This window comes from Geotrypetes seraphini, chromosome 6 (genome assembly GCF_902459505.1).
Source record: "Geotrypetes seraphini chromosome 6, aGeoSer1.1, whole genome shotgun sequence".
Lineage (NCBI taxonomy): Eukaryota > Metazoa > Chordata > Amphibia > Gymnophiona > Dermophiidae > Geotrypetes > Geotrypetes seraphini.
This window is the reverse complement of record NC_047089.1, coordinates 66,810,089-66,837,241: the sequence shown is the minus strand read 5'-3', so window position 1 is coordinate 66,837,241 and position 27,153 is coordinate 66,810,089. Positions and strand designations below refer to the sequence as shown.

The 27,153-nt window shown below is 42.8% G+C and overlaps 1 protein-coding gene across 7 annotated transcripts in view; it reads right to left on the bottom strand.

Annotated features, from left to right (window-relative positions):
• Positions 1-1,190: 1,190 nt before the first annotated feature.
• Positions 1,191-27,153, bottom strand: part of TSC22D1 (TSC22 domain family member 1) — a 171,559-nt gene continuing 145,596 nt past the window's right edge. For 3 of the 7 annotated variants that reach the window (XM_033950212.1, XM_033950218.1, XM_033950216.1), the window contains exons 2-3: positions 3,512-3,563; positions 1,191-2,389 (exon numbers count right to left, since the gene is read on the bottom strand). In XM_033950212.1, coding sequence (XP_033806103.1) covers positions 2,132-2,389; positions 3,512-3,563 — 310 coding nt within the window. In that variant the 3' untranslated portion in view covers positions 1,191-2,131. The other 4 variants (XM_033950217.1, XM_033950214.1, XM_033950215.1 and 1 more) reach the window with 4 other exon arrangements.

Genomic DNA, 27,153 nt, shown 5'->3' with positions numbered 1-27,153 from the left:
AAGAACTATGGTATACAGAACAGGGAAGCTATTTAACAAATGCAAAGTTATTGCAATTAAGGAAGCTTTTCAATCTATCTAGTTAATAGTCACAAATCAAGTCATTTTGGGAGTTAACATAGCAAAATAAATCAATTCTGGTTATGATTCTCAAAAGGCACCAATTTGGAATAAAATGTCTGTTGCTAATAAATTTGCCCCATTTTTTACTAAACTGTGGTAGATGTTTCTACCGCGGTCCAGAGCACTAAATGCTCCAACACCCATAGGCATTCTTTGAGCCTCTACAGCGGCTTAGTAAAAAAAAAAAAAGGGGGGGGGGGGGTTAATGTGTTATAAAAAATAGAAAAAAAAGTCTATTAAGAATATAATAAAATTTTAAGAACAAAGTTTTACTTTAAAATGGCATAGTCTAACTGCATTTGTTTCCCACTTTTTTAATTTAAAAAAAAATAATTATGTCATTAGAATGCAGAACTATGAGTTATTTCCTGGAGAACACTTAAATCCCAGATGTGGTTATATGTATCTTATAATAAGGAATACAACTATAAAGGCAATATAAATTATCTATAGAATAAGAGGAAACATCTATAGTTACCTATAAATTTTCACCCTATGGACTATGGATTGTTTAAAGTATCTGCATTAACCCAAATATTTATTGCATATTTATTTTAATTCTCAGCTGAAAACATTTTGTTTATGCAGTTAGTATTTGTAAAACCGGGAATGCAAATGGCCACACTGGCCTGCATTTGTTTGAAGGGAATCCTAGATGCAAGAGGAATAACTGTTGCTAAGTAACTGCTTGTGGCTGAAGACTTAAATAAGGTTCACAGGTTCACCCCAGCACTCTGTGGTGCTTTTAAGACTTTTTAAATTTTCCTTCTGTGTGCAACAGTTTACCGTTGCTGGTGTCGATGACATCACAGCTCCCACAGTGGATTATTTCATACAAATAGTAACTCCGTGGATAATTAATATGCATAGGTTCTATAATACCAATATAAGGGAACATCTATTTACCAACCAGGTATGCTTTATTGAAAGTTGACAAATGCAACAGTTAAATACAGTGACGTGTTAACAACTGTTCAGATAACATGCACAAGGGTATGCATACTACCATACAGATCATATGCAGAATTCCATTTCCTTAGCAGTAATTGATCAGTATTCTGGGAGTGTTTCACGGTCTTAACCAAACAACTTTATTAGACAGATTTACTTCATGATACTCAGCAATCAGGGTCACTTCAGAAAATACACAAACAGTGTGAATCTGAAAAATCAAAACAGTTGTGCAGGTGCATTTTTCCATAGCATTAAAAAAAGGACTATCCAAACATTTTAGATCAGCCAATGAAACATCTAAACCTCAATCTGTACATCCTATATAGTTACAGTTTACTATTTTACAGTGTACTTACACTACATACACAAATATACATTAGGCAAGTAACTTTCATTGCTTTATCCTAAGTTCCTACATGCCACTTATTGGCTCTCTACAGGATTCATTACTCCTGAGAACAGATATTTTGGTGGCCCTTATCAGTCAAAAATTGAAAATGTACTTCACTACCTTTTATTTCTAGAAGTTTTAATTCCATTGCTTCTTCCTTATAGCCCCACTTTCAAATTCCTCTTGGGGAGAAAGGCGTTCAGGGAGACTAATAGCTCCAGTTCAAGCCACCTCAATTCCCCTCTTTATAGCAACTTCAGCATTAGCATGGATGGAAGATTAAATGAAAAAGAAAAAAAAAAAAAAAAAGGTATGTGGATTCACATAAGTGACTGGCCATATCTTCGGCATCCTCCTGGGCCACCTTAAGCTCTTCAGCAGACTGTATGCCAAAGGGGAAAAAAACAAAAAAATCAGAAAACAGTTCTAGTCACCATCCTAAAATAAATTCCTTCAATGCAAATGTTTAAAAAACAAAATCCAGACGATGGTTTAATACTGATATAAATAGATTGTGATGATAGGCTTCTAGTGCCTGGCTTGATTGGGTGTGCAGCGTGCAGTGGAACTGATTCCTCACTGGATCCTGGGACTTGGAGGTTCCCATTTCGCCGCCAGCACCTCCTCCTCCAGTGACTGTCATGGTGCATGTGGTGACTGCAGCTATGCGGTGGAGCCTGAGCTCTGCGAGACAGGCTGGGCAGGAGGCTGCGCTGCACCTGGCGTTTGTGTGGCAGCAGGCGGCGAGCTGGTCTGCAGCTGCGCCTGGAACTGGGCAAGCTGCTCCGGACTGGCCAGGGTCTTCAGCAAGGAGTTCTCCTGCTCCAACTGCGAGTTCTTCTCTATTAACTCCTTAATCTGCTCCTTGAGGACCTCCACTTCCTCCCTGACAGCATACATCAAGTGGCTTTTCACCAAATCCTGCAAACACAGATAACTGGTTATATACCGAATTTCTGGCAACTGAACACAGTATATTTCAACTACTCTACACACAGACAGACAGATAATTAGACTCCTAGCTAAGTTTTAACACGCAAAATATTAACATTGCTTCCACAAATCAGTTATTTCTACACCAATGCAGAATTTTACAGCTGAGCAGAACGGCATCAGTAACCTGAAAACCTACACGGCCACCGCCTGCGGCTCCGACGGGTAGCATCCTGCGTGAAGGGAGGCACGCATGGCAACCCCTCCCCCCTTCCTCACGTAGTCTCCCGGACAGTAGCGCGCCGGTTGCAGCTAGTTCTTACCGAGCAGGTTGCCGCAGTCCCCGCCTCCGCTTTTTTTTTTTTTTTTGTGACCGAGGGTGACGCGCGCGGCGACCTGTGCTGATCGCCCCGCCGCCCGACAGCCAATCATGAGGCGAGTTATTTATAACCACGAGTTAAAAGGTTCTCTGCTCGCCTAGCAACAGCGGGCATCGCGTGAGAACAGTCGTAGGCACCACTCCAACAACAAAGAGCAGCCGAAGGCGGAAATGGGAAGAAAACACACTTAAAATTATGCACGGGATGATTATAATAAAAGTTTCTCGTTCTGACATTTCGTTCCTCAAATAATAAAAACGCACCAGTTTTGATTCTGGAGCATCGGCCGACTAGGTCTGCTGCACACGACAGTGTATTACCGCATTCTCTTGTCATCCCATGGAAGCGGATCTTATTCCAATTATAGTGCGGGACTAGGTATATTCATATTTTCCAGATTGGTTAAAACATTTTTTTAACAAAACACCATACGCTCATATTTGTCCCAAGCAAACAGTCCCATAATCACAATGAAAAAGCAGCAGCCTGGACATCCTCTGTTGTTTCAATGGCCGCACATTGTACGGAGCCAGGATTAGGCAGAAACCGAACATGTTCGAGGTTTTGCTTACTTTGATATGTCCGGAACTACATCATCATTAGTAAAATATCTATATAATCTTTGGTGAGTAATAAGTCCGTCAAGTATGATGTGATTCTAGAAATGAGCTATACAATTAACGGCTGACAACCCGAATTGAATTCAACATAATCAATAATTTGTACATACCATGGCTTGCTCGATTTTGTTGTCAATAGCTACCACACTTGCGCCCGAAGAGCTGAAATGAAATGAAAGAAAACAATCAGAAGGTGAACAGTGTTTGACAGAGAACACCGACATTGATCCTCCCACCCCATCACAATATTGCTGCCTTTGGAGAGCATTAATACAGCATAACAACCCAAGAAAACAACCACCGTCTTAGCTACATTATATACAGTATTCGAACATTTCCTCTTAATACACCATGCCTGGCAGTGTTGCAGCTAAATACAGAATGTACACCCATAAAGGTAACTTGGACTCTTGATTACAGGAGATACTACTGCAGCGCTAGTGCCCCGGAAAATGGACAAAGGAATCATCGCAAGCATCACCTGCATTAGCACAGAACCTCATAGTGCCTAACACATCAATACAGTTGACATTTACCTACTGTCTATTCTCACGGAGGCGTTTTCAGTTGCCAAAAGAGATGACAAGAATGAAATTGAAAAATGTCTTAGTTGATAAACTCCTAGATCCATTGCCATTGGTCTAATACATTGGACACTTTCATGCAGTTCCCAGCCAAACGGCCCCTACCCCAGTCGGAAAAAAAAAGAAAAAAATATTCTTAGCGGATTCACATTAATTCCTAAGCTCTCGGACATCCATGAACAGGACGAAAAATAAAACTAGGTGCTCAACTACAACCGTATTTTTTACATTACATGAAATAAAAATTAAACTCCCAAGCCAGCTCTTCCACTCTCCTCTGAAAACCCGGGGTTCCAAACTCATTGCATAACCTACACAGGATGCAACGTCGCCGATTGGTTGCCTCAGCATTCTCTACCATTAAGAAACACCTCCCAACAAAGCGGCTGGGAACCTCATTAAATAATCTCCTCCCCTCTATGGAAATGACGTGCAGCCAGGCCGGAGACCCCGCACCTGAGTGTAAAACAGGGAGAATTGTATACTATAAAACTGGTTAATAAACACAATCAGAAGACGAAGAGAGAGAAAAAAAATCCCAATAGCGCCATCTGTTAATAAAACACTGTATATACCACCACTTGCAAAGGAGATGAAAGTAATAACTGCATTCTATATATAAAAAAAGTCACACCGGCTTTCAAATTTTATAAACGTTAACATATAGGAAATATAAAGTAGGTCCCTAAAGATAAAGCATCTGATCAACCACCAGAGATCAGGAACTTATGTCCCAGCAATGATATGTTATGAGAAGTAATAAAGGCTTTCAAAATACCTTACTAACTAAATTCTCTTTTCCAGTTTTGTAATATTTCTAGGCATATATCTATTATGTAAATGATTCCCACATAATAGCAGTTTTGGAAAAATTACTGTAAACTGAAGTTAATACTCTAAACATTTATTCAAGAACTAAATATGATCAATTTATTGTTATTTTATATTGTTTGCTCTTTTCACAGAAACACATTTTTGAGACTATACTGCTTGGCTTCCTGAAGCAGCCACCAGCAAAACAGGGCCCATGTCGAGGCTGGGATTTGCAACTTTATTTTAATATATATTTTTTTCCTTTCATATGATACACATATTTTTTTTCCTTTCATATGATACACATAGTGGATTTAATATACTATTTTGCAATTTGAAAAGTGAGTGCTGTGATTAGAACAGGATATGATTTCATGGCCGTCCTTGTGAAAAGCTGATCTATGACCACATTTTATTTTTTGTATTTTGGCGCTAGTTTTGTGGAATTCATATATTTTGATGTGTAATTATCTGTGGGATTTTTGTTGTTGAAAAGCAAAAAAAAAACCAAAAACAGACAGAAAAAGAATTTTGGGCCAGTTTTGGCACTGTAACCAAAACTCAGTCAGTGTACCATAACAGTAAAATAGTTACATTTCTTAAGAATGCTCTGCCACCATCAATGGAAATTCCAGAAGAGATGAGAAAAAAAATGTTCAAATATCTCAGTTTGGAAAGGTTACAAAGCCATTTCTAAAGTTCTGGGATGCCACTGAACCACAGTGAGAGCTATCATCTCCAAATGGAGACTTGGAATAGTGGTGAATCTTCTTGGATCAAACTCATTCAAAGAAGTCACTAAATATCCCAAATAGATTGTAACGATATGTGCCACAACTAATGAAAGATGATCAGGCAGGATTTATAAGAAGTAGATGAACCTTTGATAATATTCAAAGGGTTATGTCATTTATTGTGGAAAGTTCAACATTCAGGAGAGTCAGCCTTGATCTTAGGAACAGATGCAGAGAAGGCCTTTGATAGGGTCTATTGGCCCTATCTATTTAAACTACTAGAGAAGATGGGTTTTATAGGGTCTTTTATGACCTGGTACAAGCACTCTATTTAGCCCCTCTTGCTTTTCTAATGATTAATGGGTTATATTCAGAAAGTTTCCAATTAGAACAGGAAGCCTTGTCTTCGATACTTTTTTCTATAACTATGGAACCATTGGCTCAATTGTTTGTAATTAATCAGCTAATAGCTAAACATAGCTTCAAAGCAGTTGAACACACCAGTGCCTGAACAGTTTCGTCAGAGCAAGTAAGTTTTCATGCAGGTAAACCAAAGCACGTCACTGAGAGACTTTGTTGAATCTGAATCGCATTTCCTGTTTCATGCTCTTAGTATTACCAATGAATGTGTCGGTGGACAGGTGCTCTGAAGATCCAAATTTCCATATTGCTAAACAGTTTGTCCATGCAGTGAAGGTGATTAAAGACACAGCCAGTGAGGTGTTAAAACTGATAAAATAATTTTGCCACTGGCATCACCAGAGACCCAGTGAAGCTTGAGGCCATATTGGAAGGAGTTGAACAGCATTGAAGGTGACACTGAATGCTTGAGAGTTTGGAATGACAAAGAGTGCGTGTTTAGCCATTAACGAAATATGTTACATTTCTCTTATTCTCAACAATAAAGTGGAGATATTGAAGGTTCATTTAATAAAATACTGCTAGATTTTTTGCATAAAATGTCTTTTTATCAATGTATCATTGAGTGTGAAAACAAACATTATAGCTATAATACCAAGAAATGTGCTCCATTAAGCAAAAATAGCAAATTTTAAGAAAAACAGAGCTTTATGTATTTAGTGACTGAGTGACTCCAAGATGGGCTTCAGAAATTTTTAAAAATAATTTCTGATCAAGCATGGGAAAAACTTCAATTCACACTGTGTGTGTATATAATAATATGTTTGTTGGAAATTTTAACTTGAAAACGGCTCTAAGGATTTTGATGAAATGGGGAAAGGTTACATTTTAGGGTACAAGAAAGCAATTTACTGTATTTTTCACTCCATAAGACACACTTTTTTCCCCCCCCAAAAGTGGGTGGAAATAAGGGTGCGTCTTATGGAGCGAATACACCCCCCCTCCCTGGTACCTTTTTTAATTGTGCTTTATCGGCAGGAGCTTTCTGTGCTCCTGCCCTTCCCTTCGTAAACCGCTGCCTCCTGATGTCTTCCTTTAGCTGCAGAGCGATGTTGAAGGAGGTGCGAGCTTTTCGCAGCTGCTGCGCTTTATTGGCAGGAGCTTTCCATGCTCCTGCCCTTCCCGCTCTGTAAACCGATGTGCCTCCTGATGGCTTCCTTCAGCTGCAGAGCGGTTCAGAAGGCAGGCGCGAGCTTTTTGTGGCCTGCCTGGTCCCACGCTGCTCTCAGAATAGCTTCCGTCAGTTCTCACGTGATGAGAAGCTATTCAGAGAGCAGCACAGGGCCAGGCAGGCTGCGAAAAGCTCGCGTCTGCCTTGAAGGGGGGAGTCCTGCCTGCATGCCCTGTCCCTACCTGCCTGCCAGCCACTAGGCCTGCCTGCATTGTCCGCCCTGTGCCAGTCTACCACTAGACCACCAGAGGGGGGACAGGGTGCAGAGCTTGGCAAAGAGTGTGGGGCTGGGTGCAGAGCATGGCAGAGAGAATTTGGTTCAGGATGTTTTTTTTCTTGTTTTCTTCCTCTAAATCTGGGGTGCATCTTATGGTGAGGTGCGTCTTATGGAGTGAAAAATACGGTAGCTAGGTGTCAACTTTGGGAAAATTCATTGGAGGGGTGTGTTTTGGGGTTTGAAAAGCTGTTTGGAACAGCATCAGAATATGGCTTGGAACGCACTGAGAAAGTCTACTGGAAAATCAGAATGAGGCTTGGAATGTATAAGACTGCTGGAGCATCAGAGTGAGGTTTGAAAGGCTATTGGAGCACCAGAATGAGACTTACAAAACACTGAGAAAGATTTTAACACAACCTGAGGAAAATGACAGAAGGGAAGTTTGGCAGATAAAACCATTAGGTTGGGCACTTGAAAAAAACCCACACCAAACAGTTCACAAACAGAAAGGAGGGAACTCCACAACCTGAGGAAAATTAAACAGATAATGAGGTTGGGCACTTCACAACAGAGAATATCAAACTCTGCACAAACGCCAAGAAGTCCAAAACGAAGCAAAGTATGCCTAGTCTTCAAACAAACCACTTTTTAACAACCACCAACTGCAAAAAAAATATAATTCAGATCAGTGACGTACCTGGGGGGGGGGGGGGGGAGGTCCGCCCCGGGTGCACGGCCCAAGGAGGTGCACAGGAGAGAGCTGAACGGGGACGACGGGGGACCCGCGGGGTTAAATACAACTCGAGCCGGAAGTCTTCCCCCATGTCAGCGCTGACGGAGGGAGGGCTTAAGCAAAGCCTGCCCACTGACATCGGGGAAGACTTCCGGTCGGCTATGTGTGCGCGGCAGGGCAGATAGGAACAGAAGACGAGCCTCGCGGCTCAAGTTATATTTGGCTGAGAAAGTTACTAAGATGAGGGCTAGGAGGCAAACGCGGAACACAAAAGGGGGGAGGGAGTGCATTTTTGGACACAAGGCATGAACTTGGGAGAGAGGATGGAGGAAGGGAGGGAAAGAGGTGGGGTGGGAGTGCGTTTTTGGACACAGAAGGCATGAATTTGGGAGAGAGGAAGGGAAGGAAAGAGATGCTGAGGTGGGGGAGGGAATGCGTTTTTGGCCACAGAAGGCTTGGACTTGGGAGAGAGGAAGGGAGGGAAAGAGATGGTTGTGTACACGGGGAATGGAAGGAAGAATTTTTGGTCATAGGGAGGGAGTGAGGTACAGACAGTGGCATACCAGGGTGGGGATGGGGGGGGCGGTCCGCCCCAGGTTTACGCCGCAAGGGGGTGCACAGCTGGCCACCCTCCAGTGTTCTCCCTAGGCCGGAAAACTGTGGCTCTTTAGCCACTTGAGTGCCACCACCGCCATCGGGAACAGGTCGGCGCCGAGTTTTCCCTGCTTTTCCCTGTGGGGCCGACCAACTCTCGCCGCCTGCATCAATTCTGACTTCGGAGAGGACGTTCTGGGCCAGCCAATCGCAGCCTGGCTGGCCCAGAACGTCATCTCCAACGTTAGAATTGACGTCGGGCGGCGAGAGTTGGTCGGCCCCGTGGGGAAGAGAAGCAGGGCGAACCGGCGCCGGCCTGTTCCCGATGGCGGCAGTGGCAGCCTATTTCCCAGCGGCGGCATGGGGGAGTGGAGGGCAGGAAGAAAGAAAGGGGGAGACAGGGAGCCAGAAAGAAAGAAAGGGGGCAGGGTGAAACAAAGAAAAAAGGGGCAAGGAGAGAGAGAGAGAAAGACAGACATACAGAACGAAAGAGGGCATGGAGAGAGAAAGAAAGAAGGGGGCAGGGTGAAACAAAGAAAGAAATGGGGCGTGGAGAGAGAGAAAGACAGACATTCAGAAAGAAAGGGGGTATGGAGAGAGAGAAAAAGAAAGAAGGGGGCAGAGTGAAACAAAGAAAAAGTTTGGGGAGGGAATGAGGTCTGGAGGAGAGGAAGCATACAGGAGGCTGAAAGAAGGGAAGAAATATTGGATGCACAGTCAGAAGAATAAAGTGCAACTAGAGACTGATGAAATTACCAAAGGTAGGAAAAATGATTTTATTTCAATTTAGTGATTAAAATGTGTCTGTTTTGAGAATTTATATATGCTGTCTATATTTTGCACTATGGCCCCCTTTTACTAAACTGCAATAGCATTTTTTTAAGCAGGGAGCCTATGAGCGTTGAGAGCAGCGTGGGGCATTCAGCGCAGCTCCCTGCACTAAAAACCGCTATCGCATTTTAGTAAAAAGGGAGGGGGAATATTTGTCTATTTTTGTATAGTTGTTACTGAGGTGACATTGCATAAAGTCATCTGCCTTGACCTCTTTGAAAACCCGTGGAATATAAATGATAATTAACATTTTCTCTGCGTACAGCGTGCTTTGTGTTTTTAAAATTTTATTGTTGGTAGATCATTTTGACTTGGCCACAAAGGTAAGGGGGAGGGAGGGAGGGGAGCTGCTGAAAGACATCTAGTAATCCTTGCAGGCTTGACTGTGCAGGAAATTATTTTTGTAAAATCATGTTTTGTTATGTGACTGGCATTATTTAGACTTTAATTTCTATGAATGAATAGAATGAAAATGATATAAAATTACTTGCTTGTTTTTATGTGCATGCGCTGAAGGAAAGTGGAGAGAGAGTGGGCTGAGGACACTGAAGGGAAATGGGGAAGAGAGAGTGGGGAGAAGACGCTGATTTATAAATTGACAATTGTACAGAATATTGTTTCTTTTTATACTTTTATATAATAAGTTCAATATAAAACAATTCAAGGCTTGTGTGGATGGAATCAGGTGGTTTGCGGGGATGGGGACCGAGCTTACGGGAATTAGTCCAATAAAATGGTATTTTTTATTTCTCATTTTTTTATTTTTATTTGTTAATTTGTAAAGTGGTGATTGTTATGTATCAGTTTTTTCAAATTTACATCTACTGTCTTTATATTTTGCACTGTATTAGAGGACATGTGTTACTGTTTTTGTGGTGTTGCATTGTATCCAGGGTCTGGTTTCTTGGCGGTTCAAGTTAACTTTAGTCTACATATTTCCAGCCCACGCCGCCGGAGACCGAGGACGACCATCGGACCTGCCTGCAGGTCTAGAGAGCCCGCTCCGACTCCTCCTCACTGCCTGCCGGGAGAGGAGACTTTTGAAGCCATCAAGTCTCACCGAGTTTCGGTGAGATCCTGAGGGATTCCAGCCCACGCTGCCGGAGACCGAGGACGACCATCGGACCTGCCTGCAGGTCTAGAGAGCCCGCTCCGACTCCTCCCCACTGCCTGCCGGGAGAGGAGACTTTTGCAGCCATCAAGTCTCACCGAGTTTCGGTGAGATCCTGAGGGATTCCAGCCCACGCCGCCGGAGACCGAGGACGACCATCGGACCTGCCTGCAGGTCTAGAGCAGTGGTTCCCAACCCTGTCCTGGAGGAACACCAGGCCAATTGGGTTTTCAGGCTAGCCCTAATGAATATGCATGAAGCAAATTTGCATGCCTATCACTTCCATCATATGCAAATCTCTCTCATGCATATTCATTAGGGGTAGCCTGAAAACCCGATTGGCCTGGTGTTCCTCCAGGACAGGGTTGGGAATCACTGGTCTAGAGAGCCCGCTCCGACTCCTCCCCACTGCCTGCCGGGAGAGGAGACTTTTGCAGCCATCAAGTCTCACCGAGTTTCGGTGAGATCCTGAGGGATTCCAGCCCACGCCGCCGGAGACCGAGGACGACCATCGGACCTGCCTGCAGGTCTAGAGAGCCCGCTCTGACTCCTCCCCACTGCCTGCCAGGAGAGGAGACTTTTGCAGCCATCAAGTCTCACCGAGTTTCGGTGAGATCCTGAGGGATTCCAGCCCACGCCGCTGGAGACCGAGGACGACCATCGGACCTGCCTGCAGGTCTAGAGAGCCCGCTCCGACTCCTCCCCACTGCCTGCCGGGAGAGGAGACTTTTTTAGTACCCCTAGTTTCTACTCTTGATCCCTGACCCAAGCTTCTCACCCCCACTCAGCAAAATGGCACCCTCCACTACCAAACTCCTATGCATCCTGTTACTGCTTTCCCTACTCTCAACAAACTGGAAAACAGCAGGCTACCACTTTTCAACAATTCCAATAGTGACAACAACACCCAGACAGACACATCCACACAAGAAACTTCAGATAGGAAACCTGATAGAATGCACAACAACCACACAAGAAAGCATCCCAACCACATGAGGACGAAAACCACCCCACAACACAAAGTCGTCAGGTCACAAACTCTCCCATACATCCAAGAACCTCCTTCACCCACAGCTTATTCCCAACATCCACAAGAATCATATCACAATCCCCTGTGCGTACATGAACATAAGATCAATCAGCCCAAAGGCAGACCTATTAAAAGACTGGATAGTTAAAGAACAGTTAGGCTGCCTTTTCCTAACCGAAACCTGGCTATCCTCCGACTCGGACCCTAGCATTACAGAATTCTGCCCTAAGAGATACAAACTCGAATTAGTCTGCCGAGAAAAAAAGCGAGGGGGCGGTCTGGCCATCCTAGTGAAAAACAACCTTACCATTACAGTCCTAGACAAACACTCCACCCCCCAATCAGACCTGCTTGCCTGTCAACTCTCCAGTAACTCACTCAAAGATACCCTAACTTGCATCCTCTGTTACATCGCTCCAGGAAAATGGAATGCCACAAAACATGATCTTGAAGATTTCATCTTCTGGAACTCATTAACCTCAACACACAACCTGCTTCTCGGCGACATAAATCTCCACCTAGAAGACAGCTCCTCCAAACAAGCTGAAGGCATAATCTCATACCTCAATGCACTCTCCTACCAAATTCTGTATCCTCAACCCACACACGAAAAAGGCCACCAACTCGATATTGCAGCTTACATGGCCCAACACCCCCATACACCTAACATTCATATCTCCAATGGGGCCTGGCACCCCTCTCTATGGTCAGACCACTTCAAATTCACCTTCAACATCAACTGGACACAAAGCACAAGCAAACACGAAACCCACAAAACCTCCTTCAAAACCCGACCAAAAATCGACCCCTCTACATTCTGGACCACAGTAGACCCCGCAATCGCTTCCATAGAACACAATGTATTCATTCGCCAGTGGCGCTCCCTGAGCGAAACAACCCTGAATGGACTAGCCCCAGAAAAGACAAAACACAAACTCTGCAGATCCTCAGACAAATGGTTCGACACAGAACTTCTTCAACTAAAAAGACATTGCAGACAACTCGAAAGAGTATGGCAAAAAAAGAACCAAGAACTAACCAAAGTAGCTTGGAGAAACCTAATAAAACAATACAAAGCCAAACTTAAAGAAAAACGAAGAGCTTACTACTCCAAACTAATCGGCACAGAATCCATAGACACAAAGAAACTCTTCCAACTTGTGAAGAACCTCTCAGACACTCAGCCATTCCTAGCCACTCAAGGAATCCACCCTCCAACGGCCACCCAACTAGCAGACCACTTCAAGAACAAGATCGCTACCATCAGAGCCTCCTTCTCCAATTCACCGACCCTCCTAGATGAGATCATAATAAACCCCACAACTGATGAAGCCACTGCAGCCGACAGACACTGGTCCAACTTTACAAAGGTGCAATGGTGGGACTTTAACCAACTCTACAATAAATATAGTCGAGCGTCATGCGACCTGAATAATTGCCCCTCATATTTACTAACAAATGCCTCCCCAAATTTAGAGCTTGCCTACTGCAATGGATCCAAACAACGCTCACGGAAGGCCAATTCCCACAAGACCTAGGAGAAATCATAGTCACTCCAATACTGAAAAATCACAAAGGACCAATAGACACCCCTTCCAACTACCGACCCATAGCCTCTATTCCATTATATGTTAAACTAATAGAAGGTCTGGTTGCCCAATACCTCACCAACTACCTTGAAGACCACAACCTACTCCACCCAACTCAATCAGATCCAACCACAGCACTGAGACACTGCTAGTCTCCCTTCTAGATACAGCCCGACAACACCTTAGCAAAGGAAGAAGGATGCTGATAATTCAACTAGACCTCTCAGCCGCATTTGACCTGGTTGACCACAGTATACTTCTTCAGATATTAGAAGCAATAGGGATCTCAGGCGGAGTATACAACTGGTTCCAAGCATTCCTCAAAACAAGAACATACAGAGTAAAAACAAAAGATCTAATATCGGAAACCTGGACCAATCCCTGCGGAGTACCTCAAGGTTCACCACTCTCACCCATGCTCTTCAATGTCTTCATTTCCTCCCTTGGTACCCTATTAGACAAACTCGAAGTAACCTCATTCAGCTATGCAGACGATATAACCATACTCCTCCCCTTTGACTCACAAGACCCCACTACAACAGATAACCTGGTAAAAACCCTAGAAACAGTGGAAAAATGGATGACAGAACACAAACTGAAGCTCAATCCAGACAAAACTAAATTTCTACTGCTTGAAAAAGACAAAACCCCTTCGATAACAGAACTAGAAATAAAAACCATCAAATATCCTATACAGCCCACTCTCAAACTCCTTGGAGTAACAGTAGATAGATGTTGCACTCTTCAGGTGCAAATCAACAAAATCACACAAAAAGCATTCTTTACCATGCGCAACCTTCGTAAAATTAGAAAATTCTTCGGCAAAGAACAATACAGACTCATAGTTCAATCCCTAGTCCTATGTCTACTGGACTATTGCAATATCCTCTACCTTCCTTGTCCCACCTACTTAATAAAGCAACTACAGACCGTCCAGAACACTGCCCTCAGACTGATCTATTCCCTTCGAAAATTTGACCACATCACCAACGCCTTCCTAGATTCACACTGGCTTCCAATACAAGCCCGCATCCAATTCAAGCTATATTGCATATTATTCAAAACATTAAACGGAACGGCACCCTCCCACTTAAACAACCGCCTAAATAGGAACCTCTCTTCCAGACAAAGGAGAACCCAGTCCCCTTTCTCCTACATTACATTACATTAGTGACTTATATTCCGCCTTTACCTTGCAGTTCTAAGCGGATTATAATGTAAGACAGCTGGACATATCCAGGAAGTTACAATTCAGGGGATGTATACAGATCAGGCGTAGAATAGAGGGGATAAATGGGGTTTTCTAGGAAGTTATAATTGGATGATGCTTACATAATAGATGCTGGAAATTACAATTTAGGAGAAGGGTTTAGGCTTGGTTGCTTGTTAGTTTCGGTTGGGAGGTTGTATAGTTTTTTTGAAAAGTAGGGTTTTGATTTCCTTTCGGAATGATTTAAAGTCGATAGTTGTTGACAGCAAATTGGAGATTAAGGGGTCCAGTTTCGCTACCTGTGTTGCTAGGAGGCCGTCATATATCTTCTTTCGCTGAGTTCCCTTGAGTGGGGGATAGGCGAATAGGTTCTTGGTTCTTCTTGTTCTGGATGAGCAGTTGAAATTAATATTAAATATCAGAGCGCTAGGTCCAAAAACAGAGCTTATAAAAACCTGGATAACACAAGAAAACCTGGACTGTCTTTTCCTCACAGAAACCTGGCTAACCTCCGACTCAGACCCCAGAATAACTGAAGTCTGCCCACAAGGATACAAAATTACAGTGGTCTGCAGAGAAAAAAAAAAGAGGCGGAGGCCTAGCAATCTTAATCAAACAAGATCTAACCCTTAATATAATTGAGAAAACATCTAACCCGTACATGAACCTTTTAGCTTGCCAACTCTCAAGCACCACACTAAAAGACACACTAAACTGCATGCTCTGCTACACAGCGCCGGGAAACTGGTCTTTAGCAAGAACCGAAGTGGAAGACTTCATATACCAAAACTCACTAATAGCAACCTACAACCTACTCCTAGGAGACCTAAATCTACACCTAGATGATCAATCATCCAAACAAGTAGACAACTTTCTCTCATTTCTCAAAGCCTTATCCTTCCAAATGCTAAATCCACAAACAACTCATGAAAAAGGCCACCAACTTGATATTGCAGCCTTCATGACCCACCAACCATCCTTAACAGAAATTCATACATCTAATGGAACATGGTCCAGATCCATCTGGTCAGACCACTACACCTACACTTTTCAACATCAACTGGACCAAAAACAACAAAAAAACTATACTAAAACTCAATAAAGTAACATACACCTCATGCAAACACATCGAACTCTCCATATTCTGGTCTAAAATAGATGAAACTATTCTAGAAAACAACCCCGAGGACTTCATCTTACATTGGGAAAGACTTTGCTCCAATACCCTTGATGATTTAGCCCCACTGCAAACCAAATCCAGACCCAGCAGGAGATCAGATAAATGGTTCGACTCCAAACTGCTACAACTCAAAAGACAATGTAGATGACTAGAGAGAAAATGGAGAAAATCAAACTCGGATCATACAAAATCCGCCTGGAAAAAAATCAACAAACAATACAAATCACAATTAAAGGACAAGAGAAAAGCACACTACACCAACCTAATAGGTACTGAAACCCAAGACACCAAAAAACTATTCCAAATTCTAAAAACCCTAACCGACACCAAACTCTACCTGACCACTAACAATACTACCCCCCCCCCCAGCCACTCTATTAGCAGAACACTTCCAAAATAAAATTACCAATGCAAGAGCTACCCTTAATGACACCTCTATCCAGCCTAATGAATTCACAATTCTCCCCATAGATAGAGATTCTACTGCAGCAGATAGAATATGGTCTCAATTCCCCAACATACAATGGCCCGAATTCAACAAATACTACAAAAAATACAGCCATGCATCCTGTGACCTCAACAACTGTCCACCATATCTCCTAAAAACATCCAGCACAAACTTCCGCGCTCTTCTTCTAAACTGGATACAAATATCACTAATAAACGGCAACTACCCTACCAACCTCAGCGAAATCATCATCACCCCGATCCTCAAAGACCCCAAAGGACCGATAGACCAAACAGCCAACTACAGACCCATTGCCTCTATTCCACTCTACGTCAAAATAATAGAAGGACTAGTTGCCAAATTCCTCTCCAATTACCTAGAAAACCATAACATGCTCCATCCTATACAATCTGGCTTCAGAAACAACTTCAGCACGGAAACACTACTAGGATCTCTCTTGGACAAAGCCAGACAACATCTCAGCACAGGAAAAAAAATGATGCTCATACAACTAGACCTTACCGCTGCATTCGACTTGGTGAACCATAACATTCTACTACAAATCCTGGATACAATAGGTATCACAGATAAAGTATACACATGGTTTGAAGGATTCCTTAAATCAAGAACCTATAGAGTAAAATCAGACAAACAAAAATCTGAACCTTGGTCAAACCCCTGCGGAGTTCCCCAAGGATCCCCTCTATCCCCGACTCTCTTCAATCTCCATACAGCCTCCCTCAGCTCTCACCTGGACAAACAAGGCATAACCTCCTACAGCTATGCCGATGACATTACCATTCTCATACCCTTCGATCAACCTGAACTCTCCATGACGAACACAATATACCAAACACTAAAATCAATAGCATCCTGGATGAAAGATCACAAACTGAAATTGAACCCAGATAAAACAAAATTTATCCTCCTAGAAAACAACAAAATACCAATCATAACCAACATTGAAATCAACGCAATCAACTACCCCATACAAACCACCCTAAAACTGCTAGGAATAACTATCGACAGATGCTGCACCATGCAACCGCAAATCAATAAAACAATACAAAAGTCATTCTTAGTCATGAGAAACTTAAGACAAGTTCGGAAATTCTTTGAGAAAACTCAATTCCAGCTCGTAGTTCAGTCCTTAATACTAGGCCTACTTGACTACTGTACCTCCCATGCCCTACAACCATAACAAAACAACTACAAACTATCTAAAACACAGCACTAAGACTCATCTACTCATTAAGGAAACATGATCACATTACAGAAGCATATCTCCAATCGCACTGGCTTCCGATCCCAGCAAGAATACAATTTAAATTCTACTGCCTACTATTTAAGACTTTATACGGAGACAGTCCAAACTACCTGAATAACCGCCTCATCCACAACACCGCAACCAGACATAGGAAAACTCACACCCCATTCTCATACCCCCCAATTAAGGAGGTCAAACGGAAAAAACTATATAATGGCCTCCTGGCCACTCAAGCAGCCAAACTAGACAACCAAATCGCCAATCTACTGACGGCATCCTTCGACTACAAGACTTTTAGAAAAGAAATAAAGACCATACTCTTCAAGAAAACTCTGAAAAAAGAAATAATACCGCAAGTCTCAAACTCCACCTCTCACTAAAACCAACTACCCTAAACAAATAACCTTACCCATTTCTCACTCTTTTTGAAAATGACCAATTTTTTTTTTTTGTAAGTTCTTGTTGTAATACATCTTGGATAATTCTTTTGTAATCCACCTTGAACTGCAAGGTAATGGCGGAATAGAAATCCCTAATATAATGTAAAAGTGTATTTAAATAATAAATCCATCTCTGCTCAGCGAAATTCAATTTTTCTTCCCAATTACCTCCCTCCCTACATCATAATGTTCTATTACTCTCCATCTTATTTGTTCTACCGTATGTTGTTTATGGGTCCAGTGTTGAACTAGCGGTGCCTGGAGGTTACCCGTAGCTATCCGGGACTTATGCTCATTGTGCCTTATCTGGATGGGGCGCTTTGTCCAATCTACATATACCAGTGGGCAAAGGCAGACATTCACAGATTACATAGTTAGATTTACAGTTTGTATTATCTCTAGCCCTAATCACCCGCTGGGTCTGGGGGTCCTGCCTAATAGGCCCTTCAATGGCACTATAACTCCATTGGCAATGATTGCCTTTAGTATAACTTCCTTGAATTTCTTCCAAATCTGTTTTTTTCCGTTGTTCTAAGACTTGACATTGTTCTGCCTTTTTTTAAGGCAAACAAAGGTAGTTCTTCAAATCCCTTTAAAGTCTGTAAAATAGGATAATGTTGTTTTATAAGATTGATAACCCTGCCAGTAACATCGGAATAGGGGAGCACACATACTATTATCTCTCCATCCAGCTTGTCTTTCTTAGACATCTTTTTCTTGAAGTAAAAGTTCACGTAGTGCATATCGTGCTCATGTATATGCCTGACGGATAGCTTTCTCGGAGTACCCCCTATCCCTGAAACGTTGTTCCATTTCACTTTCTGCACTTTTAAATTCTTGTAAGGTAGATGATACCCTATGTGCTCTTAAAAACTGGTTCACCGGAAGATTATATTTTAATCGGTAGGGGTGAAAACGGTAAAATGCAATAGTGTGTTGCGAGCTACTGGTTTCCTAAACAGAGTAGTATTGATCTGGTTTTCAGTTTTAGGATATTCAAAAATTCTATTTTCTCTTTCTCAAAAGTGGCTGTAAACTGTAAATTTCGGTCCCTCATATTGATCCATTAATATAAGCTTCAAGTTCTTCTTTTGTGCGATTTCATAGGAAGAAAACAGCTAGTAAACTTTTCCACAGGGGTATGATTTTTATACTCTTACAATGGATAAATTTCTTGTTCCTCGAATTTCCCCACATAGAGAGTTGCCACAGAGGGGGCCAATGTAGCCCCCATGGCCACACCACGGGTTTGTTGATAGTAAACTCCCTCATATTAGAAATGATTCTGGGTTATCACCCATTTTTGCTTTTTTTTTACTTTAACAAACATTTGGTGGAGATTCTCTGTTGCCCTTGCATGGTCCTTAAAGCTTCCTCAATGGTGCATAATGCTCCCTCTTGTGGAATCCAGATATAGTGAGAGACCACATCTAAAGTTGCAAACCACACCTTCCAGGAACAGTCTCAACAAATGTGATGAGTCCTTCAGAAAAGATCTAACCTTCATTGCTGCTTCTTTTAAGAACACATCCAAAAATTTTGATAAAGGTTCTAAAAGGCTGTCTCTGGTGTTAACAATCAGTCTTCCAGGTGGTATCCTCAAATCTTTATGTACTTTAGGCACAAACTGGATCCTAGAGGTCTTTGGATGTTTTTCTAAAAGGAAACGATACTCTTTCATTGTTAAATGCCCCTGTTCATAATACTGGGTAAAAAATTTATTTTGCCGGATAGCTATGGGTGACCTCTAGGCACCGCTAGTTCAACACTGGACCCAGAATCAACATACAGTAGAATAAATAAGATGGAGAGAAATAGAACATTATGATGTAGGGAGAGAGGGAGGTAATTGGGAAGAAAAATTGAATTTCGCTGAGCAGAGATGGATTTATTATTTAAATACAGTTTTACCAAACGGATTAAATCTGGAGCTTGAATGGGCCACTTTGATTTGAGGGGTAGAAGTTAGGAGGTTGTCCTTTGATTCTTTATAAATGGAGAGTGCTTAAAAACTAGTTCACTAGAACTTTTTTCAAAGTAATGGCAGTTTTAACCTAGTCCCTTTGTAGCCTCCCGGGCCTGTATTGCTGAAGTAGATAGTGCTGACATAAGCATTAGCTGACTGGTCCCAGTGGGTATGTATAAGGGAGAGGAAGAAGCCGTGGCCATTTTGAATCAACATTCAGTGGTCTGATATGTCAGTGTAAAGCTTGCTAAGGTTAAGAGAGATGTTTTTAGTAAAACCTATATATTTCTTAACATCACTAGCATGAGGAGTTAATAGATGGATATTAGTATATTAAATGTTTTAGAAATAAACTAAACAGTTCTGTTTTTTAAATAGGGATGATAAGCCTTGAAAAACCCTTCTGTAGGTGAAACATGTTGGCTCCTATTTCCCTGAAAAGAAGACCACAATTAAAAGCTAAGTACCCTTGAAATATGCTAGAAGGATTGTTAAATAAAAATTTAAAAGTAAAGTTTGTTAGTAAAAATTGATAGTGGCTTCAGTGAGGAGGTAGTACATAAAGCCTAAGGCAGTGAAAACTTTTGAGCCCAGGTGGTACTTCTAGGGATTATACATTGGAGGTGAGGAGTTTGAGATACATACTGAGCTTGGTATATATCTTGGTGAGAGTTTGAAGACCAGGCATACTCTGCTCCTTTTTGAACTTCTGGGCACTTCAAACACACAGAAAGGCAGTTCAGTTCACAAACTGCAGGAAGCAAGTTAGGCTGATAAACCATGATTTCAATACACAACCCAGACATCTCATAAACACAGAGGGAGTTAAGCTGATAAAACCATGATTTCAGCACAGAACTTGAGGAAAATTAAAGCGTGTCACTTCACAAATACACAGGGCAGTTAGGCTGATAAAACCATGATTTCAAGACACAACCTGGGTACTTCATAAACACACAGGAGAGAAGTTAGGCTGATAAAACCATGATTTCAAGACACAACCTGGGTACTTCATAAACACACAGGAGAGAAGTTAGGCTGATAAAACCAGGGCTGAGAAGTCGGAGTTGGAGGAAATTTTGGGTACCTGGAGTCGGAATCAGAGTCAGAAGTACAAAAAACTGAGGAGTCGGAGTCGTAACATTTATCTACCGACTCCAATTTTGAACTTGGCATACCAATCACGAGCAATTCTTTCAGCTATAGCACCCACCATATACACAACACAAATGTTGCGAGCAGCTTCTGCGGCCTTAGAACCTTGATTAAAAGCAAAAAGAAGGTGGTGTCGAAAATGCTCATTTCTCTCAACTTGACATTCCATTTTAACGATCTGAAAATTAACCAGTGCTGTGGAGTCGGAGTCGGAGTAAATTTCGGGTACCTGGAGTCGGAGTCTGAAGTACAAAAAACTGAGGAGTCAGAACATTTATCTACCGACTCCACAGCCCTGGATAAAACCATGACTTCAAGACACAACCTGGGTACTTCATAAACACACAGGAGAGAAGTTAGGCTGATAAAACCATGACTTCAATTAGAGAATGACATGGTGGCTGTTACCTGTGACTAGCTGTGGGTAACCCGCTGAAATGGAGAAAGAAAAATAGTGGTTGCCGCGGGGACAAGGACAAGGCCATTCATCACCCCGTGGAGTGGTGAATGATCTTGTCTCTGCAGTGAAGTAAGGGAACACGCGCAGTTACCGATTGTGTGGTCCAGCAACCCCCTCCCACCCGATCGTCACAGTCTAGCCATCCCCCTCCCTCCCCTCCACCTTATATGGCGGATTTAAGTTTTCTTCTCTCCCAGCGGCACGCTTTCCACAAGTCGCGCGCGGCTGCTCGAGTTGAATCTTCTCTTCTGACCCAACTTCCTGCTTCCAGTTGCATCAGAGGAGAAGCTTCAACTCAAGCAGCCACACGCGACTTATGGAAAGCGTGCCGCTGGGAGACAAGAAAAATGAAATTTACCACATAAGGGGAGGGAGGGAGCTCCAAGGAAAAGAAAGAAAGGCAGCCTAGTATCGACTGTTGGCCCATCTTGAAACCCAATCTTCTTCTTAAACTGGGTTAGGAAGGAGGGTTCCGGTGGCCAGACAACGGCAACTTGATTTTTTTTTTACTCATCATGCTCTAGCTGGACAGGATAGGGACAAAAATTCAAACTTTCCATAAACAAGATCATAGCACTGTGTCCTGAAAAGCATTCAGTGCCTCTCCTAACTACTGGCAACACTGGTTAGGAGACAAGCTGAAAGCTTCTCAGGACACAGTGCTATGATCTTGTTTATGGAAAGTTTGAATTTTTTGTCCCTATCCTTCTCTCCAGCTAGAGCACGATGAGTAAAAAAAAAAAATCAAGTTGCCTTTGTCTGGCCACCAGAACCCGCCTTCCTAACCCAGTTTAAGAAGAAGATTGGGTTTCAAGATGGGCCAACAGATGATACCAAGGTAACTGGGACCTGTTCTCATCTTCTCAGACCTGCTTAAGAATGACTAGCGTAATAACCTGATATCTTAATGTAATTAAGCTTTGGGTTTGTTTTACAAATATGTGACATTTTTTTAATATTCTTATTTGGGGTCAAACAATTCTGGATCACTTAAGCCACTACTTCTCTGCACTTTGGTGATATCTGCATATTCAATGCTGTGCTTTAAAACTAAAATCTTATGGTAGGAAATAGTTGATTTTCAATATGATTTATCAATTATTGCACAAGGTCTCACAGTTGCTTAAGGGTGTTGATTAATACCTATCGGTTATTGGTAATGGGCTGGTGCATCTGGTCAGAGAATTGAGTTGGGTATACTATGTAGCCTAGCATCCTGTATACTATATTGGTTTGTGCAGATGGTATTAGATGGTTTGCGAGGGAGCCCCCCTCCCTCGCAAACCAAGCTCACGGAGACGGGATGGGGATCAAGCTCGTGGGGACGGGACGAGGACCGAGCTCGCGGGGACAGGGTGGAAACGGGGACAAATGTTTTTCCCTGTGTCATTCTCTAATTTCAATGCACAACCTGGGCATGTCACAAACACAAAGGGAGGGTAAGCTGATAAAACCATGATTTCAGCACAGAAACTGGGCATGTCACAAACACAAAGGGAGGTTAAGCTAATAAAACCATGGAACCTGAGGAAAATTTAACAGATTGTCAATTCACAAACACACAAGAGGGCAATTACACTGATAGAACGATGATTTTAACACACAAAATATGGGCACTTCATAAACAGAAATTAGGCTGATAAAACTGATTTCAACACACAACCTGAGGAAAATCAATCAGATAATAACAAAGCACCACTGTACAGCACATATGTGCCCACATAAGAATTCTTCAGGAAAGCACAGTTACTTACCATAACAGGTGTTATCCAGGGACAGCAAGCAGATATTCTTACATGTGGGTGACATCATCCAAAGCGATCCATAGAGCGACCCTCTCTGCCAGATGGAACAGAGGCATAGACCTTAGATGAGGTAGATTTTTTTAAGAGTAGATTCTACCACTAAGGTTTGGTGAGAAAACTGGGCTTTATCATATCCTGGGAGTAGGAGCAACATTGTAAGTGGAATCCAGCTTTCTAGGAGCCACTGGCACTGACAAGGAAGATTCCCAGTTTCTAAAGAGAGTGTCTTTCAAAATTGCATGAATAGGAAGCTTAAGTACCTCCTTTGGAGGTTGCTTGATGTCCATAGTCTCCATATATTCAGGTGTATATTTTGAGTCTGCTTCTAACTTGAGAGACATGTACACCAAGTTGTCTGATGAAGCGAGCGAGAAAAATATAAAAATAAAAAAAGAGTTTCTTGAGGCGATGACTCTTTAGGAGACAGAGGTGAACAACACTCAGGAGAGTCATCAATTTCTGTTGTTGAAGGAAAAGCACCCAGAGAAGACTGAACATGAAGATCAGAGTCCACAGATGTTGATTGAGATCTATGGCTCTTACATCCCTGGTACCGATCCTGAGAAGGGGTTCGATGTTTACGCTTCTCCAAATACTTAGCAGGGACGTGCTTGGACTTCTGGAAGATGAGTGAGAACGTTGAGAAGGTTTAAAAGAGCTGTGGCTAGAAGCAGAAGTCAGGTGCATGCCTGGAGGATGGACGTTGCCAAAGTCCAGGAGACGGCACCGAAGACTGCGTTACTGGCACCCCTGGTATTGGTACGCTCAGGTTGGGCTGGTACCGGCAGAGTCAGTGCTGGTGTTAGAAGATGAAACAAATGGCCATACTCTGAATGAAAGAACTGCTGAAATTGTTCTTTGAAAGTAGCTACCGGTATCTGTGGCATTGTCGCCGGTACCACTGGTGCTGCTACTCGCTCCCTAGGAAGCACTGGTAACTTTGGCTTTGATGCCAGTACCATTAGTGCCGTGAGAAAAGTAGCTACCGGTACCTGTGGCATTGTCGCTGGTACCATTGGTGCTGCTACTTGCTCCCGAGGAGGCACTGGTACCTTTGGCTTTGATGCTGGTACCATTGGTGCTGCAACTCAATCCATAGAGGATGACTACAAAGAGGAGAAATCCCTAGATTTTGAAGCGAGTCATAAAAGGGGTTGTCGTTCGGCCAGCATAATTGGACTCAATGCCTTTGTGGCTGACATCCCCTCCCCCGGGAGACTGGTGACTTTCTCACTGGCTTACCTGAAGGAGCGAGTTGTGACTCCAGAGTAGAAGAGAGTGCTGAGAAAGGACACGACGCCTTGGACAAAGGTGCTTTTGCTTGCGATACCGTAGCATGCGGAACACGATGTCTGTGTCCGGTACCCAAGGAGTTGAAGGTGAAGACTGAACTTCTTCCATCCAACACCAAACAGTTGCTTTTGCTGAAGAAGGTGGCTTTTAAGGTGTGTTTCTTCAAAGTGGAACAGCGCGTGCACAAGTCGATGCTGTCTGTCAGCGCAATAGTCCATTGGTACCTGCCACACTTAACGGTCAGGACATGAAATTAGGAAGACAAGGCCCCGCTGTCGAAAAATGCGAAACTGCAAAGAAAAAGTCTCTCTTTTTTTTACTTTAATATTTTTACTTTAATAAGAAAAAGAAAGAAGAAATATAAAAAGAAAATGTTTTTTGCACGAGCGGGAAGGCTACCACACAAAAAAGAACGAATGTTCAATGATGCGACTGAACAGCTCCATGGAAAACATTTAACTGAGGGGCCGTGCACCTATGTCGGGCTGGAAGGCACTCGCGCTTGTGCGGTGGGTCACAAACTTTCTAAATTTCTTAAAGTGGTGATTCACATGGGACTTTCCGTGCCGGGGCTCCGTGGATGATGTCACCCACTTATGAGCATATGCTGCCTGCTTGTCCTAGGATAACCAGCGGCAATTACATCCTTTTTTTCAGTTTAAAAACCCTCAAAAACACAACATAATCATTGCTCTATCATACAAACTGGCTATAACCCTAACTTCAGACACTACCAAAACTGCACTAAGATGACAAATCTTGCATTCTTCTACTGTGTTTTATGTTTTATTTTTCCCTTTCCCAATGTTATTTATCCTTAACTGTTCTCTCTTTCTTTCAAATTACCCTATTGTTCCATGTAAGTAATGCTATGTCATTAAAAGTTTGTTAACTGGAACCCTTTTAAAATTTTTTATTGTAAAACGCTTAGAATTTATGATTAGCGTTTTATCAAATTTTTAATAAACTTGAAACATATACCTTCCAGCGTGCTTACAGGGAGAAATTGTAGAAAATACTTCCATCAAACTTTAGTTGGTATCCTACAGGACCTACATATCTTTCTTAAAATATTTAAAATCTCTACATCCCAGCTAAACCCATCAACCACCTGTATATTATTCTGTGGAATATTTATTGCTTCTACCTACCTGCTACCATGTTTCCCCGAAAATAATAGTGTCATATTTATTTGGGACCCAAAAAAGCACTAGGTCTTATTTTTGGGGTATGCACATGATCATCTCTCCTTCCCTCTCCTTCACCCCAATTCTTCCTCTTTCCTTTCTCTCCCTTACATGTGCAGCATCTTTCCTCCCCTCCCCTCCCCCCTGTGCAGCAGAAGTTTGCCCAGCTTCTATCCTTCCCTCCATCCCCTTGTGCAGATGAAGATCAACATTGAGAAATGTAAAGTATTACATGTGGGGAGCAGAAACTCAGGGTACAACTATAAAATGGGAGGGATGTTATTGAATAAGAGTACCCAGGAAAGGGACTTGGGGGTAATGGTGGACATGACAATGAAGCCGTCGGCACAGTGTGCAGCGGCCGCTAAGAGAGCGAATAGAATGCTTGGTATAATCAAAAAGGGTATTACAGCCAGAACGAAAGAAGTTATCCTGCCGTTGTATCGGGCGATGGTGCGCCCGCATTTGGAGTACTGCGTCCAATATTGGTCGCCGTATCTTAAGAAGGATATGGCATTAGTCGAGAGAGTTCAAAGGAGAGCAACACGTCTGATAATAGGTATGGAAAACCTGTCATATTCTGAGAGATTGGAGAAGCTGGGTCTCTTTTCCCTGGAGAAGAGGAGACTTAGAGGGGATATGATAGAGACTTACAAGATCATGAAGGGCATAGAGAGAGTAGAGAGGGACAGATTCTTCAAACTTTCGAAAAATAAGAGAACAAGAGGGCATTCGGAAAAGTTGAAAGGGGACAGATTCAAAACAAATGCTAGGAAGTTCTTCTTTACCCAACGTGTGGTGGACACCTGGAATGCGCTTCCAGAGGACGTTATAAGGCAGAGTACGGTACTGGGGTTCAAGAAAGGCTTGGACAAATTCCTACTGGAAATGGGAATAGAGGGGTACAGATAGAAGATTACTGCACAGGTCCTGGACCTGTTGGGCCGCCGCGTGAGCGGACTGCTGGGCACGATGGACCTTGGGTCTGACCCAGCAGAGGCATTTCTTATGTTCTTATGCAGAATCCCTTGTACAGCAGAACCCTTGAGCACCCCCCCTACCATGCAGCCGAACCCCTGCTGACCCTCCATCCTTCCCTCCCCGCCAACCGTAAGCGAGCCCTACCTTCAACCAAAGCAGCGTCGGGCCGGCAGCACTCTATACAGGCTGCTTGGCCTTGTCCGGCAGCCTTCCTGAGGGAGCAATGTGTTGCGATATGAATCGATGCTGGTGCCTCTGGCGATGTTGTTGACTTTAACGTTGGAGACTTTGATGTAGATGGTGTTGTAGGTGCATCCTTGTCCATGCTGACATCAAAAAGTTTCTCCTTGTGAAGAATGTGATTTTTTATGGTGCGCTTCTGAAGCGAAGAACAGTGTTTACAAGATTGAACACTGTGTTCGGGGCCCAAACACTGCAGGCACCAGCTATGAGGGTCCGTTAAAGAAATAGTGCAAGAACACTGACCACACTCTTTAAAACCCATCAGCAGGTGTGACATCCATGGCAACACC